At 41.0% G+C, this 15,273-nt stretch overlaps 1 protein-coding gene across 1 annotated transcript in view; it reads right to left on the reverse strand.

Annotated features, from left to right (window-relative positions):
• PLCH2 (phospholipase C eta 2) overlaps positions 1-15,273 on the reverse strand; it is a 1,343,524-nt gene that overhangs the window by 38,538 nt on the left and 1,289,713 nt on the right. The window contains exons 21-22 of the mRNA XM_069240985.1: positions 13,433-13,579; positions 12,619-12,698 (exon numbers count right to left, since the gene is read on the reverse strand). Of these exons, the coding sequence (XP_069097086.1) occupies positions 12,619-12,698; positions 13,433-13,579 (227 nt within the window). The remainder of the gene's footprint in view (positions 1-12,618; positions 12,699-13,432; positions 13,580-15,273) is intronic.

Below are 15,273 nucleotides of genomic sequence, written 5' to 3' on the forward strand. Positions count from 1 at the left end.
TGAGGGGTTAGAGACTCAAGAGATCTAGCAGACTGCATCACCTGAGCCTCTAACCCCTCGCTTTTATCCACCACCCCGAACATCACTCAAATATTATCGTCAACTCCTTGACGCACCATCTAATATAGTAACCCAAAGCTGACTTCATCTGTTCCAATAACATTCTAAAACACCACACAAAACTTCACAGGCCTCTACCCAATGAACCACTCACACATTACCCTAATATCTGCACATCCCTGCAGCAACCTGCAGTTACACCAGCTTAACCTGGCCCTCTTGCCTCTCCAAATGTTCCAGCAATAGAGAACTCCTTTAGCTCCTCTGTGCCTCTGCTCATCCCCACCTATAGCATCATCATTGTCTTAGCAGAGAGGCCCACTGTACTAGTTCAACAGTTAATGGTAAGGCATGGACCTAAAGAGAACATAAAGTTTCCACTGTTTTTCCATCAATTACTGTGAACCCCATTTTCTATTCAATGGTCCTACTGACATCAAAGCCAACTCCTTGCCTATTGAGTGGGTCTTTTGTTGTGAGATGCATCAGGGACTGGAGTATGGTCTTGCATTGTGATGCACAAGTGGCAGCGATGTCTGACACCATGTAAACCTTCATCTGCCAAACAGCTTCTCTTTTTAATTCAGTCTTGAATGATACTACATTTGGGTATTAGCTATTACAATACTGATTTAGCTGGTTTGCAATTGTAATCAGCCAATCTTTCTTTGACCCACCTCATTAGAGAAAGACAATGACAGTCTCCATCAATCACAGCTCTATTACACAGAACTGAGACATGTTCAGAAGCTGTGGTCAAGAGGCATTTTTTGATGAAATACAATGTTTTAGACTGAAAACAATAAAAGATCATGTTTATCCAAGCGAAATTTTATATTAACAGGCATTTTCTGTTTGTAACTAATTGCTGTGGGGAAACCCTCAATACACGGTTGCCTAGTAATATTGGTTTACATACGGAAGGAATGATTTTTTTAAAATTTATAGAGGCTAGATTGCTTTATATTTTAATTATTTGATGTGTCATTGAGGTGTTCGGATATCTATATGCTCCACAATGTAGTGGCCCAGAGAGGAGGGCATTGGTTGTTTACAATTGATGGCATTTGCTCTGAAGAACCTACATATCACTTGGATGAAAAAGCTGACCATATCTGCATATATCTAACATTATATCGGCTGAGCAGGCAGACGTATTTGTAGAACTATGGACAGCATGCGGTAAGAAGAAGCATCTACTTCTATGCAAGGGATAATTACAAGAAGTATGCTGGCTGCCACAATGTCAATTACTAGCCTTAGCATGACCGATTTTAAGGGGAAAGAGCTCCTGTGATCAATTGAGAATGATTCAATACTCACTGAAGGCAAAGACCACTTCATTACCCCAGCACAAGGGGGACCTGACTAACGAGAACAGTGGCGTCTCAACATGAGCACCCAGCCAAATCCAATTGATCGAGGTTGGCAAGTATACTCGTTGGCTTTACTGCTAAGTGATGAAATCAAAGACCATTTCAAAAAATTGCAAGTTCAGAAATCTCTTGTCAATGAACACATAAAATGTGACACACATAAAGAAACAGGTGTGGGTGCATGAAATGTGTGACGTATAACCAAAAGTTCCCTTAGGGTTGACAACTCCTTATGAGGTGCAAAATCCGGTCGGAATGAGTTTAGAATAAAAAAAACATAAGAATAATAACCATAAACCTTGAATCAAAGTGATGATTCAAGATCCCAAATCCAGTGCAAGTTTGGCTGAAGGTTAGAGAGATCCATTTAGAAGGTGATCCAGAATTTCTGCTTTGAATGAGAACGCAAGAAAGCAAGAAACTGTCCTTTCCCTGAAGCAGGCAGAGAAAGGAGTCTCTGGTTTTTAGCAAACCAGGACTTTCTCTGTCTCTAGAAGAATCTAGAAACGTTTTGCTGATTGACAAACTAGAAAAGACGAATGATAGCAACTGAGAGATACAAAGGAAAGGATGTAAGTCAAAGTATGGAGGGAGAAACAGAGAGATGGTGAGTGAAATAAAGGTTTGTGGAGTGCAAGGAAGAGTATGACCAAGGGAAAAGAAAAGGAGAAGGCAAACAAAAGGAGAGAAAGGGAATGGGCAATAGGAGGCGGATGAAAGGTGCAAAATAAAAGGGTAAAAGGCACTGGATTGACAAATGGAAAGCAGGCATAAAGGAGAGAGAAACTGAAATAGAAGTGGGAAAGTATACAAGGAATAAATAGGCTGAGGAAAGGAAACAATGCAAAGGGAAATGAGATGGGTGGCAATATATAAGGACATAATTAAAGAGAGGCAAAGAGTCAAATGTAGAAAAGACAAGAGAGAGAGACAGAAAAAGGGACAAAGCAAAACTGACAAGGAGAAAGCAAGAACATAAATGGAAGATAATGAGAATATAGGGTAGTTAGCAAGGGAGGCAAGAAAAAGAGGAAATCGTAAGTAAAACATGGATAACGCTATGAACAAGCATGTATTTGAGAAATTTATGGGTTCAGGAAGAGGTACATGAGAAAGTGGGGGCTTCAAACTCAGAAACAAGGAAAGACTTGGGCTAGGCAGAAAGAGGAAAATAGACTGATATAAAGGGGCAATTAACACGATAGACATGGGAAGCAAAAAGTAATGAAAGGGTACCCAAAAGGTAAACTACGGTGAAGGGAGGAGTAAAAAGCCAGTGCACATAAAAAAGGAGATTAAACTGTGGCATACACCATGCATGGTAGACATAAAATAAAGCATAAAAAGGTCACCAGAAAAGGAAAAGAGAGGATGAGATACTAAAGATGAGAAAGATTTGAAACGCCTACCAAAATAGGGAATAGTTGTTTTTTCACACCAACAAGCCCAATTAGTTTGGTTGTTGTTCTGGAAAAAACAACGCATTTTAAATATTCCAATCACTTGTAAATACGGGAGAAAAGGAAAAGAAAAGCCGGGATTTAAGGATCAACGAGGGCTTGACGTAGATCTCTCTATAATCTGTCTATCCTGGATCGGCTTCATAAATGTTGTGTTTTCTGGCTGTGACTGGCCGAACAAAGCCTGCCAGGTCTTGTCACAATCCAGGTCATGAGTGGATAGGTCGTAGAATACCAGTAGGAACCACAAATGCTTAATGATGAGCTGGTGGAAAAAAAACATGCATGTTCTGGCGTGGTTCTCACTGCACCGGCCGGGGACATGAGGGGAGTACCTGGAAGGCTCCTAAAGAGTCTCGGCTTGTAAAAGTAGCTTTTGGACAAAGAGAAGGCCACTGAAAACACAAACAGACAGAGTAAAGGCAAATCAGACAGACACGACACTGAGGAGGAAGGAAAGAGAGAAAATCACACCTAAAAACACGAAAGAGAAGACAAAGAAATTACAAGGCACTTGGACTACAGAAAACAGAACAAGAAACACCTCTTTTGTGAAGACAACTTGCAATAAGGCTCTACATAAAATAGCCAGAAGAATACAATCACTCTCTCGTTTGTTTGAAAATGTGAAGGCCTGTACATATATCATTCATGAGCCCCTGCTTTTCATAACCTTCCAAGGAACTTTTTTTTAAATTCTGGTAGGAGAAGCTTACATTATCTGTAAGAATGTTCTGGAGTCAGCCTTTATTGCGTACAGACTTCCGGTCATGGGGCAGGACTTCCAGGCCTGATGTGGTAAAGCGCGTTATAATTAATTCCAGCTCCACATAATCGTGTTAATTTCATGCAAGTGATAAAACTGAATTTCACTTGCTCCATTATATACAAACAGGAAGTCCTGCTTCATAACAGGAAGTGTGTCCTTAATAAAAGGCTACAGACCCAAAGTAACTTCGAAGGTTTTAAAAGGTCAATGAACTCTACATACTAGGCTAACAGAGGACACAGGTATAGCGGCCATACACGACAGAACACTTTGACAGGACCGTACATCTAAAAATGAAAATACCCTACAAATGCCCTTTTGTCAAATATTTACTATTGCTGCAGATCAGCTATAAGCAGTTTTAATGGGACTGGTTGGACAGTCGCTAACTGGCACATATCCCCCAATCCACTCTTACACAGAAGACTTTAGTAGGGAACAGAACATTTAACCTTTGCTCGCACATCTGTAACTAAAAATGGTGGTCACTCCATTGGAACACAGCTAAGACAGACAACTAGAACACTGCCTCTGGTTGGAGGATCTTACCTGGACCCCTGAGGGTTATACCTTTATGGTCTGATTACAATCTTTAAGATAGCCCATATTGCTAATCAGACTTGAATTAAGAAAAAAAACAAAGTAACTCTAGGGATGCAAGAGCTCGAAACCCCAGCAGGGAGCAGATCCTTGGTGCTCCTTGAGATCATGCTAGGAAGGGGAAGGTGCCCACTCATATTTCAGAAATGGAACTTGAAAACCTACCGCACTCGAGATGGAGGAATAAGGAAGAAAGATGGCTGATGTGATGGGAGAGAAAAAGAAAGCTATGAGGAGGGGAAGTAAGAGAGAAAGGAATGGAAATGTTTTGTTTATCTTAGGTTCCTCCAGAAAAATAAGTTCTAAACTGAGACTTTATAAGGATCAGTCAGGAACTGCTATTGAATTGAACAGGCAACTTTAAAACAAAAATGTTCAGACATCCCAAGGAAAGTGTACATTTGTGTATGTTGAGCAGGAAAGCTCAACTAGACCATTTTTTAAAACCCATTTGCATGGCTGCAGCATCAGTATTCCCACCATTCCCCTCCATGGGATCCTAGTTTAGGTCTGAAGGAGCTCATGTACATGAGGCACACCCTCAGAGTCTGTGCACTCTATCGCTTCACTGCAGAGAAAGATAAACTGTGATGGTTGTCTTATGATCAAGACAAACACCAGTATCATCACCATAGTGTACTGAATGCACAAACTCTTTTTCCAAATATCGCTGAACAAGGATACAACCGCCAGTGAACATGGTGGTTTCAACCAATAATCTTGTTGTGGAATGATTGCTGAGCTTCTGTTAAAACCTTCAGTAGAAAGGCCTAGATGTTGCTGGACCATGCCATTGGTGCTGCATCCAAGGTACAAAGAGTAGGCAACTGCCTGGTTATTTTGTGAGGGTTGAAGCACAAAACATTTAATCGAAGGTGACCTATCAACAGGCATTGTCCATAAAATATTGATGCATTCATCTGCAAAAAGAAACTGGAATGGAGCTCTAAATGAACTCCCTAGTGACCTAAAAAATGTGACCACCCATGAATAATGGACTCACAGTTATATCAACGGTGGGACATTAGGGAAATGTGTCTGTGGACAATCCAGATTTGCATTGTACCAATCAAAAACTATAATTTTTTAAGTCACCATCAATTGACGTCTCTCCATTAAACCTTATGGCTTTATATTTTGGGTGCACTTCTACGTTTTGATTGGTAGAGTGTACTTGTACATTTTCATTGGTAAGCATAGGCACTGAGAACCGACAGCAGCCCTGCCAAAATGCTCAAACTAGTCCTGCATCTCTTTCTTCCTCCTCTCTTTCTTTCCATTCTTCCTCTGTCTTTCTACTTCACTCTTCTCCCTCTTGCTCATCTCTCAATATCCCTCTCTTTCCACTCTTTCCCTCAACTCTTGCGCTCCCTCCTCTCTATTCTCACTTTCTCACTCATGCCCACAATGTCCATTCTGCAATAAAAACTGGGTAGCTGGGCATAGTAATAGGGGAGCTAGCAGGCTTCTGGGAAAAAAGACAGATGAGATAAAGAGTCTACCTGGCCCTGTTGGTAAGTATGGTTTACAGCAGGGTGAATTGAAATGAAGTCAGGGGTCATTCAGGTTATGAAACTAAACAGAGTATAATTTAGCAGTGCTCATTTACTGATGTTCAGAAACAAAGACTTTTCCCAAAGATACCCAGTGGGAAGTAAGTAAAAAGACTTTGCTGTTTGTATGTGTGCCAAAGAGGGACACACGTGGGAAGAGTGGAGGTGGTAGGTCACATGGGAAGTCTGACATATGACTGACTCTGTCCATTTCGTATAAGCTTGGCAGAGCTCTGTTTCATTTCAGGGGCAACCCTGCTCTGCTAACATTATTATAATGTACATGGATTACTAAGGGGGCACCAGACAGACTCACCTAAAAAGGATTGGGTGCACCCACAGAATCATGGTCATCATTTGATTCTATTGTGAATATAAAATCAGTGATGGGTGGAACACTAGAATTAATCTCAGACAGAGCTAATTACTCTGGGCCTTATCCCAGTCCATCATTTTGTGTCCACCATGCCACCTCATACATGCCCCGCCTCATGCAAATCAGCCTTGGTCCTGCTCCAATGGAAACATCCCAGCCAAAACTGCTAGGACATCTCGCCTCTGAACTCGACTACCAGGTCAGGCCTCCTCCTAATCAGGCATATCCATCCTCAAAGCAGACGTGGTCTGACCCCCTCAACAGGAACAGCCTAGCCCACGCTGCCTGGGCATTTCACCTCCGAACTGGAACAGAAGCAACCCCAAACCAGTATTGGCCTATTTTGATCTTGTAGGTTGGGTGCAGCTTGTTTTCAGTGGCACAGTGAGCACAGGCCCATTTTATGGATATGCCTGTCCCACTTGGGGCATCACACTAACGAATTCAAAAGAGTGTTGCATGGAATACTTGAATTAGGTCTAACCTTTATTTGCCCACCATAACACCTGAGACAAGACAGAGACTTATGGTAAGCAGCCTTAGTACAGCTCCAAGAGGAACAGACCAACTTGAACTGCCAGGCCAGGTCCCTTCTATGTCAGGCCTTACATGTATAATTGGCCTCAGCTGGGCCATCGCTGGTAGTAAGTCAATAAACACCACACTTGCTGAGCTGATCATAGCTGCTCCTGAAGTCTCCACTGAAGCACCTGTCAATTCTAGTTATTTAGTCACTTTATGTCATGGGACTGGAACAATTATAACCCAAGAAAGAGGTGGAGAATCAAGGTCTTATGCTTTTGGTGTCATGCAAGAGCAGTACCAGACTCTGTCCACAGTTAAGACAAAACCATATAACACAAACATGAAATATTTAATCATTGAACACAGTCTCTGTAAAGCTGAGATGGCTGGTGATTCTCTCCTGCAGAGTGTAAAGAGGGGCACCTGAGTCTCCCATATCTCACAGATGGTCACTGGCCTTGTGATGAATGGGGGGCCCCCGAAGAGCTTAAAGGTTTGGCACCCCCCGTGCCACAGGGGCCCTGTGTTATGCCCCTGGTGTTGGACATAATAGAGTCCTGACCTGGCAATTCTTAACTGTTATGAAGTTCAGAATTAGGCAACAGTGCCTGAGTTTCATCACATTTCTGACCTCTTTCTGAGACATTTGAGTTCTCACTCCAGGTATCAAATGATGGTGAATAATCACTCACCAGTAATTCATCATTAAAAACGGAAGTCCTATCCCTAATTTCCTGAAGAAGGGCATCTTGTGTGTTACATTCTCAATGTATTTCCTTGCAGTGACTTAAGTGACTCGTCCTTTAACCACTGTCCAAACAGAGATCTCAAAAGGCAATCTAAACTAGCTCCATTGGTGAATATTTTTGATGAGCACAACTTTTCCAGGTTTTAAAAAATAAACTTTTGATCTTCTTCTGCAACTGCACTTTTCATTCCATCTTTTTCTTTGGTTCAAAATCTCATCTTCATCTGGGCTATCCGGAGTCCATGACAAAATGACGATGGATCACATCATAAAGTATGTGTCAGTGGCAGAAATTAGCTAGTACCATTTTGGTGGTTAAATGTGGAGTCACGCAGTAGTCCCTCAGGAAAATATAGCTGGCGCATTCAAGATTATGGCCAGCAGCATGAGTAATGCATGTTTTTCGAAGTTGCTTAACTTCTCCATTTGCTTGCGCCCACCTGGGAGTTATTTTTGTGCACTTGACCCACAATGAGAATATTTATTTGCGATATCTGAGGTTTGATACAATGAACCGATATCAGGTCATAATTCTTTGAAAATTCTGTAAGGGACCATAACTTTCCCTATTTTCATAATTAAGTTATCAGCAGTTGTAGTATTTATGTCAAGATACTTAGAATAGTCATCAATGACAACCAGCATGAGGTGCCCAACATGCTACACCCCAAATTCAGCACTGGCTTTGGCCAACAAATTAATTTCTGCTGTGGTGGGGGCGGAATTTCATGTGGAAACCACACCTTGGCACAAAGATGGCTCTTGGTCGGTATTATTTATTGGTGCCCCACATTGGCTAGTTGAATAACTTGCTATGCCTATGTTCAGGGAATGACTAGTCCTTTTCCTCTTATCAAAAACCCATCTGAGTCACCACTAGTTCATGGCACACAAAATGCAGTGATTTTGGTGTCAGTTGTACGAATGGGTAAGTTATCAAGCAATAGGCTCCAGCACCACCGCTGCTCTGTTTGAATAGTTAATTGCAATTGCGGTTTCTTTAGTTGATTTCCTTGAAATCAAAGCGAACACCAGTGCTTAATTTGTAAATAAAAAGGTGCCAGTGCCCAGAGCCCTCCTCTTGAACACACGGCTGCTGCAATTAAAAGTGGGAATACTGAGGCATTGTAATCCTGAAGCCATCTCGGGCCTCTTTAATCCATTTACAGCCACTCCCTGCCCCTTCAGCTCACTCTAGCAGTTTTCTACATTCTCCCTTTGTGACGCTTTTTCGTTTTTCTCTTCTTCCTCCTTTCCCATATGCGTATTTTGCTTGTAGCACATGCTTGAGGCAGAAGAATAAACACCGGCCCTCCAAAATAAGTGCAGGAGCTCAGCACCGGAAATAACAAGCATAAATTAAGCACTGGCGAACACTGCCTGGAGCAAGCTCAAATCAATGCAGTGTTACATACAATGGAAAACACTTATCCAGCTCGTTTTAACAACGAACAATAGTCACTTTTATGTCTCTGATTCACTAATGGGGATACTTTCATTTCAGTTTCCGGACCTACTTTCTGTCGCAGTCCGACCCTGCCGGTGAATATTTGATTATTTTCTAGTTTTCTCTTCTCGGGGCCCTCTTTTTGTTTTGGGGTTATAACGAGGACCCCCTTTTCGGTGACGTCCTTTGGCCTCACAACTGGACAAGGACAGAAGAGAAGTGGAGGCTTACGTTATTTGATCACGAAATATTAATACACGCATTTCTTCAATAACTCTTTACTGTAGATTAGTCCCATCTCGTTAATGGCCGCATCGTCGATGGTTTCAAATAAAAATTCGCAATAATGTTGTACTCTGAAATAAGAATGACTTAAACTTGTCGCCTTCAAAATAGTTCCTTCGCTAGTCTACAACAAGAATTTAATCAGTCACTGGGCGCCCTCTTGTGGATTTTTACAGTTCGTCGGCTACAAATGCAAAGCTGTTGGGACCTAATTTCATCACACATTGAACAGCTGCAGAGTTCTCGGTCAGCCAGAAACGTCGTAATGTCTGGTTATGTAAAAAACTCCAGTATAACAAGTTACTACGTACGACCACTTACACTCGAACCCGGATTCGTGTGCAGTTAAAAAGGTTTCATTCTATGTTAACGTTTGTAAGGTCAGTAGGCGGTTATTCAGTTTACTTCTGAATTCTTTAACTGTAGTCGTGAGTCGTATATTGAAGTCACCGCTTCTTCATGTCGCCTATCAGACGTCTTACTTTTATTCAGTTCGCTATTTCTCTTCATCATCATTTGTCCCGTAAAGCAAACTGTTGCACCCCCTACTACGGTCTTTGTGAAAGTAAATAATTATGAACGTCACTGTAGGGATCTTCGAAACTTCTGGATCTTTATGGCCTGCGCTTATTCATGTAGTGCTCTTCGAATGAAAATGGTTCTTCCTTGAACAACTTTAAAAATAATAAATATCACATGCTCATATTTTTTCTTTGCCAAATTGTAAATGTTTCTAGAGCCATTTAATGTTGGACTTCTGGTTTAATATAGTGATTTCACTTCTCTAATCAGTTTTTATCTTTTTACCGATGTCTCCATAAAACAGACAGAACAACGAAAACGAACTCTCACTAGTCAAGGGTATCTTCGTAATATTTCCTCTACTGGTTATTTCTGACCCGCACACCCCAGCATTCCTCTTACTTTCTCCACGCTGCTACCCCATTTTAAAGTTATTCAATAGGATAATCCCTAGGTCCCTAGGTAAATTTTCTGCTTCAGGGTACCCACCTCCATCATGTACTGTTTCTTTAGACTGCTGTACCCTAAATTCATAACTTTGAACTTGTCTGTTTCAGCTTGTCCGCATCAATCCAAAGGGTTTTCACTCTTATGAAGCTGTATTTTTTTGTAGCCTTCATCAATGTCCTTTGCCAACTTCGCACAGATTTTTTCAGAAGATCCATGTGAAAAATATTACTTTTGCGTCACCTCATGTTGCGTATTTCCTTAGCGTTGTTTGATGGCAGATATGGTTCAGCAGAAGACATACTTATTAGAAAACAAGGCCCAATTCACAAAAAGTCTGAAACATGAAACTAGCGAATACCACCACGCAACTGTCCCTGCGCCTAATGCATCAAGCATCTTTGCAGTAGCGAACGGGCCGATTCGGAGAATCGGGCCATTTGCTACCGTAAAACTGCATTTTGGTGTGTATGAATTCCAAATTGCAATTCGGTGACGTTACTGAATCATAAATTGGAACTGTGAATATATACCAATTCGGTATTAGGAAGGGCCGTGCTTAGGGTATCCCTTTCTAATACCGAATCGAAGAGGAATGTAAGAATGTTTTGAGACCGAAATGTGGTTGCAAAACATTCTCATTTTACCACCTCCTTCAAGTAGGTGGTACCCCTTTCGCAAATCGGAAGGGGTCCCCGAGGGACCCCTTCCCCTTTGTGTATGTTTGTAAAAACATTTTTTAAGAGCAGGCAGAAGTCCGACGGACCACTCCCTACTCTTAAAAAATAAAAGGAAAACTTTTAATTTTTCTTTTTTAAACCTATGCTGTATTCCTTTAAGGAAAATGGTCTCCATTTAAAAATATATACATTGCTTTACTGAAAAGCAATCACAGACATGGTCGACTGCTGATCCCAGTAGGCCACCATCCATATGATTTTTGCATTTCTTAATGGGTAGCAAATTGTGACCTACCTCATTAAAATTAATGAGGCAGGTCGATTTACAACCCAGTAGGAATCGCTGAACAAAACTCTATGGGCCAGATTTACAAGGCCTTAGCGCCTCTTACCGCCACATTAGCATAATTTGCCATTCTCCTTTTCTATATTTATGAAGGGACGCAAAGCATGCATTACACCAATTTGTAACCCCTTACACCACAATATACCTGCACCAGGCATAATGTATGCAAGGGGGGTGATGCCACGCAAGGATGCTCGTAAAACTGGTGTAGTGAAATTTACAACATTTCACTGCACCATTCTTAGAGTCATTATTAATACCTGCCTAAAGCAGACTTTAAAATAACGCAGCCGTTACTTTCAGTGAGCATCCCTTTACTTTGTAGGATTAGCGCCACAATTTGTGGTGCTAATCCTGTAAAGTACCACAATAGCGTCAAAAATCTTTGATGCTATTGTCCTAATGTGCACCATGGTGCGCCGTATTCTAAATACGGCGCACACATGGTGTTGTAATGGGAAAGCAGGGGGGCATAAGAAAAGTGGTGCTTCCAAGCTGATGCACCACTTTCTTGTAAATATGGTCCTATTAGTTTCATACATTAGGAATAACGATTACCTAATTGTGGGTAATCGCTATTTTTAACAATGATACATCTTGCCCAAAGTGTATTCACAAATCTTTCCAGAGGTATACCTGGAAACTGCTTCAGGTTTGCAAGGGTACGTTAGATAAACGCTTGCCAATTAAAATCCTATTTTTGCCTACATGTAGGTATAAGTGCCTGAGTAATTGTACTTGTTTTTTTTCTAACAAGTTATTTTTTTCATCTTGGTGAAACTCCACTCCTTTACTCTCACCGTTTTTTGGAAAGTGTTAGATGCCAAGATGTTGCCAATTTTACATCGACCCACTTGGGGCAATGTCTCTAAAAAACACAAACAACGATCTTGAGGAGCAGGGAGCTTTCTCTCTGATCTCGGGGTTTGGTGTTTGCTTCACCTGTCTGGAAATAGGCCTTTCCATCGAGGCTGACTACACTGCAAAAGGAAGGAGACATTGCAAAAAGAACTGCAGACGGGCACAGGGCACGCGGACACTCCTCATCTCTTTTGGTAAGAGGGTTTTCTCTAGCTTAAACAACATCCCTATCCAGCGTATTAAACACATATGGTCAATGCTATGGATTCCCCTGTGAGGAAAAGGAGCACATGTATTGAGTTATGGTCAAATTATCACATTCAATAAGCATCCACATGTGTTAAAAACTATTACATCATAATAGTTACCTAAAAGCGAATGACATTAATATTAGAGGAAGGATCAGTGTGAAACTTTACTTCAAATCTGATGTTCTAAATTTAGGAGACACAACATGCAGTATAAATCAACGCACACATGGCCCAATATCCTATGTTTTCCTTTAAATATGTCATTCAGAGAATGCGCCTAAAGCATCTGCAAGATATAGTTTGTGTACCTACCTTACCACTGATGTCATTGACTGCTACATGGACAAAGATGGATGCCTCCTCCATGCCCTCGAGGTATACGTGTCGGTAGCCTGAAATATAGATAATAAAGGCTTCACAATCATAAAAGGTCCCAATTGCATCCTGGATAACAAGAATACCAATTGGATGGCTGCCTGTTCTACCTTCGAGTTCATAATTCCTCTGGATAAAATGCTTGATTTTGGGAAGAAAAGCCAGAACAAGACAGGAGGCAGGACCAGAGATAGAACAGCCTGTTTGGACACTGGGAAATATTGTAACAGACCACTGACTCTGAACACTATTTGTAGCCAGTTACATGCCTAACAGTCGTGCCATGCTATTGACTCTATCCAGGGCATATCGGGCTTTCAGACAAACTAGTTTGTCCGTGCTCAGTCTCCCACATACCTTCCTCAACTATGTTAGGTTTTCAGGCATTGGTGAACTCGGGTGTTCTTGACTCTTTCTCTGTACGTTAGGCCCTTAAAAGCACCAGCGTAGTGCAAAATATCCAGATTGCCTTATGACTATCAATATCATCTAGGCAACATTTTTGACACATTAGAACTATTCTATGGGGCTACTTTTTAGTGGTTGAACTGCAAAATGGTACATCAGTGGCAATGGACGAGAGTGGAACACAAATACGTTTGCTATGCATAGCACTAATGTATGCATTCACCTGGAAGCACTCGAGTACTGCAGATTACACTGTTATCAGCTGTAATAAAGGGCATCTTATCTTACCCTATATTGCCCTATCCCTATGGGGACATCGCAATGTCTAAAGATTATGGGTTACCTGGCATCATGCTGCTAAAAGCCAAAGTCCTCTGTCCAATAAAGTCCCGACCAATGGGATCGTGATCCCACACCAGGAACCGAATCAGCGTGATCTCAGGCATATGCACAGTGAACACCAGTGTCTCCTCCCACATTGGGTTGAAACCTGAAAAAAGAAATACGATATACTTTTATGAGCCTGTGCTTTTCTGCACTGTGGACATTTGTATGTATGCCCCTTACATTCCATTCTATTTTGTTACACTTGCATAAATATATTTAGTTTCGTAAAATACATAAGTTACAGAGAACAGTTTTTTTCATCTATTTTTGGATTTGACACAACATGAACGTTAACTGTTGTCTTTTTGGTGTCTTTGTACTACTACAAACCCCTTTGTAGACCAGGGATGAACAGAGTCACATGTAAAAATCATGCACACCCATCAGACAATAACGGGACCAATAATCATGAAATCAATAAATTGTGTCCATAATAATGTCCTCACAAGATAGAAATTGTGGTAGTAATCATCACTGACCAAATAGTTTACGCGGAGGAAACCATGCCTCTTTTTAACGTTTGTCAGTAGTAGTAATCATAAAAGTCCATAAAAGTACCTTCCTAGGATAATCATGAAATCTTTACTGTTCCTCATATTGCTTACATTTACAAGGAATCTTGCCATCAACAGGAAAGATGGAAAAAGTGAGCCATGGCCCATCAAGAAGGAAGGAGGGAACCAGACTACTGGGTCAACAGGTTTATAAGCACTGGCTGAAACTTGACAAAGTTGAACTCAAGCTTGAGTACGCCAGTTTGTTCATTATTAACAGCGCCTCAATCAAAGTGTTTCTTTTATAAACTGGTTTAAATTTTGGGAATGCTAACAGGACCTATTTAACAAAGCACATGCCTCTACAATGAATCTATGTTTAGATATTATCTTTGAGCTATTAAATGAAAGATCCATTAAGAAATTAATAGACAAGACAGACAATATCAAAGTTCAACAGATTTCTAAAGGTAACAGGTTAAGTCACCCTGCACATTTCCATTAGTTTGAAAACTTTTATTTCTTAGGATGGAGGCACGCTATTCTCACATGCTGCAGGTTTTCAGAAACTTCTTTTGGAGTCCACCATACAAAGGATTGCCATCCTCTACTTGACTATTAATAACGGCTCCCTATGTAAGTCAATAAAACCTGCTACCTTACTACTTCTTTCATCGAATGATTTGAAGATCTAATTTTACCCCGGGATGACTTTCCTAAAATGGTTGTACAGGCATCATCCTCTCTAGATTGGATTATTCCAATTTTCTTCAAGCCAATCCTTCCAAAACATCTTTCTGCTAACCTTCAGCTGGGGCAACATTCATTGCCAGGTTTCTCCTACACCTTTCCCATCCATCGTTATTATTTTCTGGTCTATATAATGTCCATTGGTTACCAGATGAAATATGCTGACCGTTTAAGGTCCTTGGTTCTGCACAGTCTATAGCACTGCCCCTCATCTTCTGTCAAAAACATTGTCAATTACCCAACTCTCTGAGTACTCCGCTCTTTGAGCTTTCTGTTGTTGACTGTCCCACCCATCCATTATATTTGTAAATGCAGCTGGGCCTTTAAGTTTCTGTCCCAAATCCTGCAAACTTCAACCTTTTTCCTTTCATGCTCAGTTCAGTTTTCATTCCTTCTGTAAGTTTTCTCACATTCTGCATTCCAAATAAGATTCATCAGTTCTCTTTGTAACCTTCTTCTATTTTTTCTCCCCTACTTGTAGTTGAATAATCCCTCTAGCTCCATGGCTCCTTTATAGGGTAGCAGTTTGTGCTTTTACACATGGATATCATCG

This window comes from Pleurodeles waltl, chromosome 6 (genome assembly GCF_031143425.1).
Source record: "Pleurodeles waltl isolate 20211129_DDA chromosome 6, aPleWal1.hap1.20221129, whole genome shotgun sequence".
Taxonomy (NCBI): Eukaryota; Metazoa; Chordata; class Amphibia; order Caudata; family Salamandridae; genus Pleurodeles; species Pleurodeles waltl.